The sequence below is a fragment of the Rhinichthys klamathensis genome, unplaced genomic scaffold, assembly GCF_029890125.1.
Source record: "Rhinichthys klamathensis goyatoka isolate OS25496 unplaced genomic scaffold, OSU_Roscu_1.1 h1tg000036l_1, whole genome shotgun sequence".
NCBI lineage: Eukaryota > Metazoa > Chordata > Actinopteri > Cypriniformes > Leuciscidae > Rhinichthys > Rhinichthys klamathensis.
The window spans coordinates 6,836,584-6,849,963 of record NW_026606584.1 but is presented as its reverse complement, the minus strand read 5'-3'; the positions used below and the strand labels follow the sequence as shown (position 1 = coordinate 6,849,963).

The window sequence follows — 13,380 nt, the reverse complement described above, 5'->3', positions numbered from 1 at the left end:
CTTTCCTCTGCTCTCTTCTCCCTGGCCTCATTCCTCTCAGCCTCTCTCTCCAGGAACTCCAAAACTGGATCCTTATGCTGCCTTTTTGGTGGTAAGGGGCTAAACCCCGGGTCACTCTCATCTGTTTCAATCAGGTCGGTGGAACAATAATTAGGGGATGCTGAAGAAATCAGAGATAGCCTCCAACCAATTGCTTCATTCATCAGCTCAAACCATTTCCAGTTTCTTGCAACTGTGTCCCCTGACTTGGTCTCCACACCTGATGGTGACTGCTTCAGTTCCTACAAATATTTTGGGCAATGATAAGAGTGACTCAGCTCAGACCTCATGTAATGAAAAAACACAGTGACTAGTGTCTGCTCAAAAATAGAAAAATCACCATGAACAGCAGTCAATAAGAATTGTGTGGGTATTTCATAAATATGGCCTATACTGTCGACATCAAAAACCTGACATGACACAACTTTACATGCACAAAATCTATTTAACAACTATTAAACTGCATGAGTAGGCCTAATACTGATATTATAATTGTTTTGACAGGCCTTGGAAGTAAAAATTACTAAAATAAAACAATGCATGATTTTAATGTTTGATACTAATGCAAAAGACAAACCTTAAACTTTTTTGTAAGGTTTTTCCACTTCTTCCGAGCCCTTTCTGTGCTGACTTTATCAGCAAGACCCATCTCTTTAAGAATTGTTCTGAAAAACAAACATTTCACCATTCATACCTCAAAGAATGATAAAACTTAAATAAAAAATAATAATACAAAAATAAAAACAAAGAGATGACTACTTTTGTACGAATTTGTTGAAAATTATCCATTTAAAATGGAAGCTGCAGTTAAATGGCATTTAGGCTAACTATAAAAAACAGCATTGCCTACGTATGAAAACATCCTAAAACACAAATAAAATATGTCCATAACACAAACACATATTATTTCCCATACAGTAACTGTGTGTTCTGTTATGTGTCATAGAAGTAAAATTGCAATATCAATTCGATAGAGGGAGAGAGACTAATAAAACAAATAGGCTATTTGATAATCATCTACTGTTAATGTTGTAATAAACTGATTGCAGTGAGTAAACCATTTGTAATAAAGATAAAAGACTTACTCCCATCCAAGTCGCGCTGCATTTCTTTTGCCAGAAAACATGTAATCCTTCTCCGCCCTAAGGCGAATAAGCTTATCCACATCTTCGTCTGACCCTGTGGTAATAATTTGAAACTTAGCTAATTGAGTTTTAAAACTATGTTGAAATCTATCAAATAAACCTGAATTAAACTATTTAAATCAATCAATTAAAAACGAACTTACAACCGTATTGATCTGTCTTGGACGCCATCTTGTGTCTACTCGAGACGCGGGGGGAATTCATTCGAGGCATTTCGGACATAAGAATCGGTTCAGCGCAGATTTAGCTGATCATCGACTCCGTATGCTTTCGATTCGCTCTCGCGGTACTTTGATGTCATGGTCATACACCGATCGGTCTGCTCAGCGGCTCAGCGCCGCTTCATGATAAACACACCTATGCTAAACCTGTACAAGGCCTCCCGCCTACATTAGCCGACAGTTAATTTAAATGACTCATGATCCGACAAAACCAAATCGCTTAAATTATTTAGACATCCTAATTAATAACAAAAAAAGCTGCAACATTCTACGTCAGGAATTCTGAGTGATTTTGTGTCTTCTAAAAAAACAGTTAGCGTAAAGAGAGTTAATTTCACTGAATCGATTCAGTGAAATGAACTTTCTTTACGCTACTGAGCAACGAGTCCAAACACAGCGTGCCACTGTTGCCTAGATACGTGTGTTTGGCTCCCGAAGCCAGCAGCCTTTTCAACACACATCCGAAGCTGCAAGTTGTATCACGATGGCAGAAGACACGCAAGAATTCCCTCAGCTCGCATTAGAGGCTGTTATTGGTTTTAATGGTAAGGTGAACTGTGAACAATCTCTCATTTGATTGTTTGGTCTTTACAATTTAAACAATACTATCGGTATTTGCTAAGATGAAAGTAATTCAACGGTATCAAAACATCTAACGTTACATTGTTTATACAGGGCATGTGTTTTCTGGACTCAAAGTGCATCCAGACAGAGAACATATAATTTATTCTCTTGGCTGCACTGTTATTATTAAGAGTCTGAGAGGTGGAAAACAGGATTTCCTTCATGGCCACACAAACAACGTCTCTTGCATTTCTGTGTCTAAAAGTGGGCGCTATATTGCATCTGGACAGGTCACTTTCATGGGCTTTAAGGTGAGCTGGAGCAATAAAAGTAGGAAAACACAATTTATACACGGCTTAATAACATCATACTGGGAGATGCTTTGTTTTACTGGAAGACAGGGCTCCCTTAGTAGTCCATTCTTATAACCTTGGAATGAGATGATCATTTCTCACTACAGGCTGATGTTATTATCTGGGACTATGAGAAGAAGGAGATGTATGCTCGTCTTGTGCTCCATAAAGCTAAAGTTGAAGATCTTAGCTTCTCCCCTAATGACAAGTATCTGGTATCTCTAGGTGGACAGGATGATGCCAGGTAAAATACTTATTATTGCAGTGAAGTGATCTTAAATTGATTTCCCATTGCATATTTCGGTTTGGTTTCTCACCTCTTGTCTCTTTGTGTGGTTTGATTAGGCAATATATATATATAAATTTATTTTATATGAACTAATCTAGATGTACATTAGAAAGTCCTTTCTTAACATGTTTACGTTATGGTTTTAGTATCGTGGTGTGGAACATCGAGAGTAAGAAGGCTATATGTGGCAGTCCTGCTTCAGCACAGAGTGCTGGTCACTGCTTCGCCATAGAGTTCACCAACCTGAACGATGAAATCTTTGTCTCTGCTGGAAGGTTTGTGAGACCTTTTTAGTATAATGATGCACACTTAATCTCACATTAAACGATTTCTGAACTGATTGATATAGGCCTATATGAAACATTTTTAATGTTTCTTATGCTCATCAAGTCTGCATGTATTTGATCAAAAATACAGAAAATATAGATTTTGTGAAATAATATTACAATTTAAAACAAGGGTTTTCTATTTTAATATACTTTAAAATATAATTTATTTCTGTGATGCAAAACTGAATTTCCATCAGCCATTACACCGTCTTCAGTGTCACATGATCCTTCAGAAATCATTTTAATATGGTGATTTGATACTCTGTTATTATCAATGTTGGAAACAGTTGTGTTGCTTGATATTTTTTTATTGATGAATAAAAAGTTAAAAAGAACAACATTTATTTAAAATAGATATATTTTCTAACAATATAAATCTTTACTATAAATTTAACAAATCCTTACTGAATAAAAGTATGAATTTCTTTCAAAAAAGAAGGAAAAAAATTACTGACCCTAAACTTTTGAAGTGAACGGTAGTGTATATTGTTACAAAAGATTTCTATTTCAAATAAATGCTGTTTTTTTTAAAAAAAAATTTACTTTTTATTCTTCAAAGAATCCTGAAAAAAGTATCATAGGTTATAAAAATATATTAAGCAGCACTTTTGTTTCCAACATTGATAATAAATCAGCATATTCAAATCATTTCTGAAGGATCATGTGACTGAAGACAGAAGACAGTTTTGTAGAGTAATGGCTGATGAAAATTCAGCTTTGCATCACAGAAAAAAAAAGATATTTAAAAGTATATTAAAATAGACAACCATTATTTTAAATTGTAATAATATTTCACAATATTACTGTTTTTTCTGTATCTTTTCAAAATACTTGATGAGGATAAGAGACTTCTTTCAAAAACATTAAAAATAATAATGTTGGTACACACACACTTAATGTCACATTAAATCTTGAGATTGTTGTGCATACAACAATCTCATTTGATTATTAAAATTAAAACCAAAATGAACATTTGAAATGCAAACTAATAGTTTCTATACTGGCTCACCAAAGCAAAAGATACAAGTAAAGGTATTATTTGGTGAAGAGTCTAACATGTCTTTTGCACAATTATGTAATTTATATATTTATATAATATTCTTTAGTCAGAAATCAGTTGAGCACTATAGTAATATACTACAGATCGATGTACTGTGTATGTGAAAAAAAGTGCTTATCGCTTTCTGCACATGTTAATTTAGAGTGTTTTCATGTTTGTTTGTTTGTTGTTGTTTTCCCCCCCAAGTGGAACTCTACGTGTGTGGGAGCTGGATTTACCCAACAGAAAGATCCGGCCCACAGAATGTCAGACTGGACAGCTTAAGAGAATTGTCAAATGCCTTGAGGTGAGTGAGAATCACGGCTACTGCCGGTTCTGGTTCTCTCTTCTTCTTTTTTTTACCTGCTCATGATATAGGGGGTTTTCAAAGTTTTTTGGTATGGCAAAAACTGGTATATAAAACATCACTAAACGTAAAGTGTTTTTCTGCCTTGCAGATCCCAAATGATGATAATTATTTCTACTGTGGAACTACAAGTGGGGATATTCTGAAAGTGAACCTGAAGACTAGGTTGCTCAACAGCTGTGGACCTGTTAAAGAAAAGTTCAGCAAGGTGAACCTACTAATTCTGTTTAGCACAATAATTATTTTGAAGTTGCCTGTTTATGCATTAGATGCATGACTTCTGAAAAATATGCACTGATGCACATTATGTGAATTGTTTCAAAATAATGCACTGCAAATATTCAATTTATCTTTGACTGTTTTATTATCTCTTTTGACTACTGCTATTGTTTTATTGCACTACACAGTCCAAGAAACACGATTAAACAGATGCAAAAAACAAGCTGAAAAAAAAAAAAGATGATATTTTAAAATGCTTTGTCTTGTTGTCGCAGGGAGTGAACACTCTTAAAGTCTTGAAGACCGGTGATATTTTAGTTGGATCAGGAGATGGGATGTTGACTTTGTGCTCAGGAGGGAATTTCAAAACCATAAAGTCCGTAACAACCTTGGTTTCAAAAAACAAAACAAAAATTTTACAAAAAAAATGTGTTATTTTTTATTGTTTCTACCTGCCTTCCTCTCGTTCAGCCACTAATTATGGTTGACTATATGATTTGTGACAGGAGTGTTCAGTTGGAGGGTGGGGTGACATCGGTGGCCCTGCGTGGAGACGGGCATCAGTTCTTCGTCGGGACAGAGACAGCACAGATCTACAGTTTAAGCTACGCTGACTTCAAACCAGAGCTCATTGCTACAAATCATAACAGTTCTGTAAAGGATGTGGCCTTTCCTTTGTGAGTAATGAACACCTCTCTTCTGCCACCAGAGGGAGACATTAGCTTTGTATCGGTGGCCTAAGTAAAATTCATTGACGTCCATCTATTTGTGCAAATCCTCTCTATTACTCTCAACAGTGGGACGTCAGAGCTCTTTGCAACCTGTTCACAGAATGATATAAGAGTGTGGCATGCTGAGTCCTCCAAGGAACTACTGCGTATCATAGTGCCCAACATAACGTGCAACGCTCTGGGCTTTATGCAAGATGGCCGGAGCATCTTCAGTGGTCAGTCTCATACAGGATGACCTGTTGAAATGGTTTGAGGAGCATAGCGTTGCTTTTCTATGTTGATGTATTTTCCGTTTGAAAGACTTTTTGTACACTCCTTGGCAAAAAAAAAAAAAGAAGAAAAGTGGCCAAGCCAAAAATGTCAAAATATGTAGTGGTATTTAAATGGTCTTAACCATTTTAATCATAAATCACTGGTCAGAAAATTAGCAAGATTTGCACAACTACTGTAGATAAAGTAACAGCACGGAATACCCTTCCCCAATTTGTTGAAAGCGTTTTACAGGAAGAAGAGTCAGGCTACGTCTACATTAATCAGGATAGATTTGAAAACGGAGTTTTCGTTTCAAAACGCTCTCCGTCCACATTAGCGTTTTCCAAAAGTTTCTCATCCACACTGAAACGTCGGAAAACTCTAAATTCACCTTACAGCGCATGTGTAACCCTCATAAAAGCTCACTGAGATGATACAGACAAAACAAGACAATATTAACGCAATTCTTCTGGGAGGATCATTTTATTTAGCGAAATATCTCACCATTCACCAATGCGTGCAGGTCACACTCACCATTTTATGTTTGGTCTAAAACGCAACTGGTCTCATGTTTTGCCGCTGGACATGAATTTTCTGTCATCTTTGCAGGACTGTGATATGAAGAGTGTGTAAAGTAACATATTTTAGCAACTGTGTGAAAGGGAAAAGCACATAACAGGCACAATATTTGATGTTAGAAACATGAATATCTATGGGTTCAATATGCGTCATATGATTAAACTTACGTCATTGTTTTTAAATACCTCCGTTTTCACAGTCCACACTACAACGCAAAAACTGCGTTTTCAAATGTACTATCCACTTTGGAGAGCATTTTCAAAAAGCTTCGTTTTTGTTGCTAAAAATGCTGTCTCAGTGTGGACGGAAGGCCAAAACTAGGAGAAAAAGATGCGTTTTCAAACGAAAACGCTTTAGAGTGGACAAGGCCTCCGTGTTGTTCCACTCAAATGTTTATGGCTTCAAACAGTTCATGAGTAGTTGAAAAATGTCTCCTAGTTCGTTTGAGGTCATTTGTGAGACCAAATATGCACTATAGGCTTCAATCTGGACTCTGACCTGGCCTTGTTCTCAAGCCACTTCTTGGTTGTCTTTGAAATTTGGGCAGAAGCATTGTCTTGTTGAAAATAACATCTGATCATTCCTCTTTAGATAACTTGCCATTTGTGGGAAGCCAGCCATTCTGCAATATTTTCCTTTACTCCAAAGCATTAAATGACTTTTCACAGTGTAGTAGCTCACCAATACCTGCAGCTAAAAAGACACATAGAGAATAGAGATGCATTTATTATTATACTTCTCACCAGATTTTCGAAAACACCCTCTGGATCATCACCATGCAACCTGTGTTTCATTGTGATTCATCACTCCACACAACTCTGCTGATTCACAGTGAATCAAACTTCCAGTTTCTGCCAAAAAATTCATTCTGTTTTCATTCAAATTCAGTTTTTCTGAGACCGCAATGGCATTTTGCTAATTTCTTGACCAATAATTTGTGGTTAAGACAATTAAAAGATCAGTGTTTAGCCATTTCTTTAGCCCAGGAGTGTACAAGCTGTAATAAAAGTACAAGCTGTATCTTAACTAAAGACACAGACAAAACACGATACTACTTGGTATTGCTAGTTATAATCTAGATTTAGATTATATTTTTTTATCTATATAATAAATGGATTTTTAACACTGATATTATATTTATACTGATATATTTAACAAAATATTTTATTTTTTATTTGTTTATTTGAATATGATTTATTGGATTATTTACTTGTTAAAGTCATTTTTTTAACAGTTTTTGCAGTACACTAGAATACAGATGACCTCAAAACTTAAAGACACGGAGTCTCCAATAATTAATTCACAGGGTCTTTTTTATCAGTATTTAATAATAAAAAAAGTTTGAATTATGCACAAACGTGCTAATTAATTCACTCATTTAACACGTTTGGAGTTCAGTACAATGCAGTTACAGCTTTCTTTATTTGATCACTTTTTTGACAGCTTGGAACGATGGGAAGATTCGTGTGTTCACTCCAGAGACCGGGAAGCTGAGGCTGATAATTCATAATGCCCACAGTATGGGAGTAACTGCCATAGCATCAACCAATGACTGCAAGTGGATTGTCAGTGGAGGGGGAGAAGGACAGGTACGCACTCTTGAGAGCTGTGCTCATGTTTTAGATGAAACAAATTACATCAAAGGGTTAGTTCACCCAAAAATGAAAATTCTGCCATTAATTAGCAATGTCATTGCAACTGTCAAGGCCCTGAAAGGTAGTAAAGACTTATTTAAAATAGTCCATGTGACTACAGTGGTTCAAATGTAATGTTGTTATGAAGCAATGGCTATAATAACAAATATAATAATAATAACAAAAATAACAACTTTATTCAACAATTTATTCTCTTCTGTGACAGATCTCCTATGCTATTCGCGTAGTAAACACAGTATAGCGCTTCCAGGTTCTACGTCAGAACGCCGGCTCACCATTGGCCAGCTCCTGCATCAGCATCACACGCATGTGTTGTGGTGCTCACGTGAACAGCGTCGGACAATAATTAGCCGGCATTCTGGCGTAGAACCCTGAAGAACTGTTCTGTGTTTACTATGCGAAAAGCGTAGGAGATCTGACACAGAAGAGAAGAAATTGTTGTCGTTGTTTTCGTTTTTTTGCGCACCAAAAGTAGTCTCGTCACTTCATAACATTACATTTGAACCACTGTATTCACATGGACTATTTTAACAATGTCTTTACTACCTTTCTGGGCCTTGAAAGTTGCAATGACCTTTGCTGTCTATATGGAGGGGTCAGAAAGCTCTCGGATTTCATCAAACATATCTTCATTTGTGTTCTGAAGATGAACAAAGGTCTTACGGGTTTGGAACGACATGAGGGTGAGTAATTGATGACAGAATTTTCATTTTGGGGTGAACTATCCCTTTAACCCACTTAGTTCATGGCTACTTACCAAATTCATAATAACAAATACATTTTTGTGAAATATTATTTTAAGAGGGGAAAAAAGGGCTGCGGAGTGAAACGAAACAATTTTAAAATGTATTAAAATAGTTTTTGATAAAATAAGCGCAGCCTTGGTGAGCATAGGAGACTTCTTTCAAAAACATTAAAAAACCTTTAAGACTCAAAGTTTTGAACGGTAGTGTGTGTAGAAAACTAGTTTCCTTGGGAAACAATTAAATACACAGTTTAGCTTTCATTATACTACAGTATCTATTTTACAGAGCAATGTAATAATAAGTAGAGATGTTTTGGTATTTTGTAATCTAAAACATCCTTCAAATAAATGCAGAATAAATGTAATGTAAACCTTGACATCTCTCTGTAATGAAGGTGCGAGTCTGGGAGATATCCCAGAAATCCTATCGACTCATTGAGACCATGAAGGAGCACAAAGCCACAGTTAACTGTATTAAGATCAAGAGTAATGACAAGGAATGTGTGACGGCCAGCTCTGATGGAGCCTGCATCATCTGGGACCTGGTGTAAGTTTGAAGAGCATCAGATCATACATCAGATCATACATAGACGTACGTCATTTAATCTAGACGTACTGAGTGAGAAGTTTTGCCCTCATGTTATTAATCTATGCACAAACTTTTCATGTGTTGAAAATAGTGCTGTTAAATCGATTAATTGTATCTAAAATAAAATGTTGTGTTTATATAATATAATATTATATATAAATATTATATGTTTGTGTGTGTGTATACAGTATATATACACACACACACACATATATAAATATAATAATATATATATATACACACATATATTATGTAAACACAAAATTTTATGTTAGAAGCGATTAATCGATTTGACAGCACTAGTTGAAAAGTTAAAGGGTTTGTTCATCCAGAAATAAAAAGTGTGTCGTCAGTTACTCACCATCATCGTTGATGATGGTGTCTTTTTAATGTCTTTTTAATTGTTAATTTCTGTCCCTCTATTGAAAGTCTATTCACCCAAAACTAAAGGAAATGCGGTTGAGCATTTGTCATTTTTGAGTGCTCTATGTATGTTCGCTGATCAGTGTTTATATGTGAATAAAAGCCTAAATTAAATCTGTTCATCATATAAAGTGATTGTATCTCTTCAGAATACTTGGATTAAACCACTCGATTCATATGGATTTATTTGACTGATTATGAACGTTTTGAGGCATCCGATATTTGGGTGAATAGACAGAATTTTCATTTTTGGGTGACCTGTCCCTTTAAATCATACACCTTTACATGAACCAAATATTCAGAGTACTGATTTTCTTTCTGAAAAAAACATTCTATTTGATGTCATCTTTAACTTTATCTGTCTGGGTTCGTCTGATTTCCCATTAAGGAGGTTCGTCAGGAATCAAATGGTCTTGTCCAACACCCTGTTCAGTGTTGTATGTTACCACCCTGAGGAATACCAGATCATCACCAGTGGCACTGACAGAAAGGTACAAGACTAGACTGATCTAGACTGATGAACTGGCATGTGTTTGAGAGAAACGTGGCCAGAGAGAGAGAGATGGATAGGTGAGAGAGTAGAAAAAAAACCCAGAGATAGATACACAACAACAACAACTAGCTGACAGAAAGCTCTCCTAGTCTCCTGTGGATGTACTGTAGTATGATCCGCTCGTTCTGTGCCAAATAGTCCATCTGCTAGTTTAGGGCACAGCATCAGTGTCCATTTAAAGAGCTTATTAGAATACGTATGGTCGGCTGTGTACATACATCCATCACACAGAAGGAAAGGAAAGATTGCCATCCTCAGTGCTTTCATTCATATTTCATCTGTGTGGGGTGAAAAGTGAAAATGTACATCATGATGTTATGTTGTATTTAAAGACCTTATATTATTTGCAAGTAGCTTAATTTATTATCAACAATGGTACTAAAGGAGAGCGTATAACATTTTGATTAATATGCTGCATTTGGATAAAGAACAAACGTGTTCTGTTAAATTTCAGCCATCTAATAGCAGTAATTAATAATACTCCAGACTGTAGCCAAACAAACACAAATGTGACTCCATTGTTGTCCAAACGCAGCCAAAACCAGCACAGTATGTACAGTACTTGAAAGGACACAATGCTGGGGTCATGCCGGATACCCAGTGCTGGCGCAAAGCCTGCTGGGACAGATCCATCTCAATGAGGCGTACCAGACCTGCTCTGTCTGCTGTGCTATTACCTTTTAAAACTTGATAGAATTGTTCTGTCATAAATATTTTTTTTAATATGTTTTGAACAGCCTCATAAGTATGAAGTTTGATACATTTTGACAGGATGTTTTAATAAAATAAAATCATTCAGAATCAGAATTTCTTTCTTTTATTTGTTCCTTTTTTAAACGAATAGTCCAATTATCAAAAAAAGCAAGGCCATATCACCAAAGTGAACATCCCCATTACTGCTGAAATGCAATAAGTGGCCTACGGAAATTAGATTTATGTAATATCTGTTGAGTGCAGGTTCAGATGCAACAGCGCAAAACAAAGAACAACTGAAGGCTTAGAGCCATTTGTTTTTTCTTAAGTTGCACTATAACAAATTACATCTTGATTTTTCTCTCTGAGTGCATGCTGAGAAATTACTTTGTCTTTCTCTTTTTTTTATACTTTTAATTGTTATTCAATCACATTTATCAGCCATCGTTGTGATTTTTTTTATTTTATTTAATTAACAACCTTATTTATTTGTTTGTTATACCACCATTAAACCATTTAGACCAGGTTGAGAGATCTTACATGCAATCTTTAACCGTTGAACAGATTGGCTACTGGGAGGTGTATGATGGTTCTGCAATCCGAGAACTTGAGGGCTCCTTGTCCGGAGCTATAAATGGCATGCACATTTCTGAGGAGGGAAAATATTTTGTGACTGGTAGGTACCTTCAGTATCTTTTCACATGCTGAGTTATTTTCACCGAGTCATTCTTCTGTCATATGGCGGATGTAACAGTAACAACAGGTGGCACAATAACAATATAAACAGAAGTATTTATAACGCTGCGGAAAAGCATCAATCGCAAAACAGTTGGATATTTCAAGTTTGCAGAATTCAAACTGATCCCAGCAGTTATTTTTAAATGAGTTTCACAGTTTGAGGCGATAAGGTGCTAATCTAACATTCCTGTTTTTAATGCGTATTCATGCTGCTTTCTGCAGTTTAATGTTAAACATCAAACGTCTCTTTTAGGTGGAGATGACAAACTACTGAAGCTCTGGCTCTATTCTGATGGCGAAGTGACCCACGTTGGCATCGGGCACAGTGGAAGCATCACAAATGTGAGGATCTGTCCCAACAGCAGATATATCGTCAGCACCAGTGCCGATGGAGCTATCCTAAGGTGGAGATACCCACAACTCTCATAGAACCCTAAACAGTCAATAAGATCATCTAATGCTGTTCAGATATGGTGATTATTAGAGAAATATACATTTGCCTTGCACATATTATAAAGATTTAAAACCCAACAGAATAGATATTAAATTTGCTGTGATGTTTTTTAAGAGCAAATGCAGGCCCTTTGGATTTCAGTTACTATATTTAAACATATTACAAATTAATTTGTCACCATAATCTGCAAGAAAACATTATTGTATAATAAAGTATTTTAATGTCGTAGAACCGAAAAGACAAATGGTACCTTCCACTCCTTTTTCTTGCAAATAATTGTAGAACAAATTAGGTTATGAATTCGAATGAGATTTAAAGGTACCATTAAACAGTCCAACTCCAGTCATTTCATTGAAATAAAGCAGCTTAGAGCCCCAGTTTCTGAGGACTTTTTGTGAACCGCACTGTCAGCTAATATATCACCTGAGAATCTACAGAGAGCTGGCGGGGGAGGTTTGGAGAAGTACAGCAAGGCATGAACCCAGCATCTGGATGTGCCTGTCCCAAATTTCCTCTCACCTATGAAGAAGTCTAAATAATGAATATCTTAACCCCTAACAGTAAGGATATTCAACCATATTCAGTCAGATAGGATTTTTTTTGGAGGGAGACGAGGGGTGCTCTGCTAACTTACATGCTTTGGCAATAAAAGTGGTTTCGTATGAGGTTTCAAAAGCAATTTAGTTGAGATCTTATTAGTAACTGAAGATACATATCAAAATCTTCAGTATCTACAAGTGAATATTATGCCATGCTTTACATTGTGACAGTTCATTGGTATAGAATGAACTGCGCAGATCAGACTATCCAGTGACCTTGTTGTCGTTGATATAAAGAAATAAAGTAGCAAAGTCAGTGGGCGGTCCAATCACAATTGTTCTCAGTAATCATATATCAGTATTTATCTGTCTTGCAGGTAAGGTGTCTGATAATAAAGATGTCTATCAAAGGAGAAACATGTACGGTGCGTCTGATAAGACTAGGATCATAAATGTTGGTGTTTTACAGATTAGATGAAGTCTGTAAAATCATGTGCTGAGTTTATTCTTTTTCTGCTCTCCGTCTTCCTTGCTTATGAGCATAATGGGGTTACAGTTATGAAAATACATGAATATGATTCTAGACATGAAAATAAATCATGGATACACTTTTAAAAGAAAGCACTCAGGGCAACAGTAGGGGGCTTTTAATGCTTTATGAAAAGACAGACCACAACTGTGGTATAATTGCTTATGAACCTCAGAATATTTATCATAATCAACGTTAATGTCAGTGGTTCACAAACTTTTTTACTCCAAGGCCCCCATTGGTCACAACATTATTGGGAGGCCCCATAACTTTTCCAGTTTGCAATTTATTGCGATTTTTTAAAAAAATTCTTCAACTTTCTACCTGGTACAATA

The 13,380-nt window shown here is 36.0% G+C and overlaps 1 protein-coding gene across 1 annotated transcript; it reads left to right on the top strand.

The window, feature by feature from the left end:
* Positions 1–1,811: 1,811 nt before the first annotated feature.
* On the top strand, positions 1,812–12,354 carry cfap52 (cilia and flagella associated protein 52). Its single transcript, XM_056246210.1, has 14 exons — positions 1,812–1,950; positions 2,081–2,280; positions 2,430–2,566; positions 2,758–2,886; positions 4,187–4,286; positions 4,438–4,554; positions 4,841–4,941; positions 5,072–5,242; positions 5,363–5,511; positions 7,571–7,716; positions 8,923–9,074; positions 9,928–10,030; positions 11,350–11,461; positions 11,777–12,354. Exons 1-14 carry the CDS (start codon positions 1,890–1,892, stop codon positions 11,950–11,952), a joined length of 1,854 nt encoding a protein of 617 aa, XP_056102185.1. The 5' UTR covers positions 1,812–1,889; the 3' UTR covers positions 11,953–12,354.
* The last annotated feature ends 1,026 nt before the right edge of the window (positions 12,355–13,380 follow it).

Bases quoted from the DNA above. Each gene is read 5' to 3' on its own strand.
- cfap52 (XM_056246210.1), top strand. From the start codon at position 1,890: ATGGCAGAAGACACGCAAGAATTCCCTCAGCTCGCATTAGAGGCTGTT. The intron at 4,555-4,840 runs GTGAACCTACTA...TTGTTGTCGCAG, and splicing joins TTAAAGAAAAGTTCAGCAAG to GGAGTGAACACTCTTAAAGT. The intron at 4,942-5,071 runs GTCCGTAACAAC...GATTTGTGACAG, and splicing joins GGGAATTTCAAAACCATAAA to GAGTGTTCAGTTGGAGGGTG.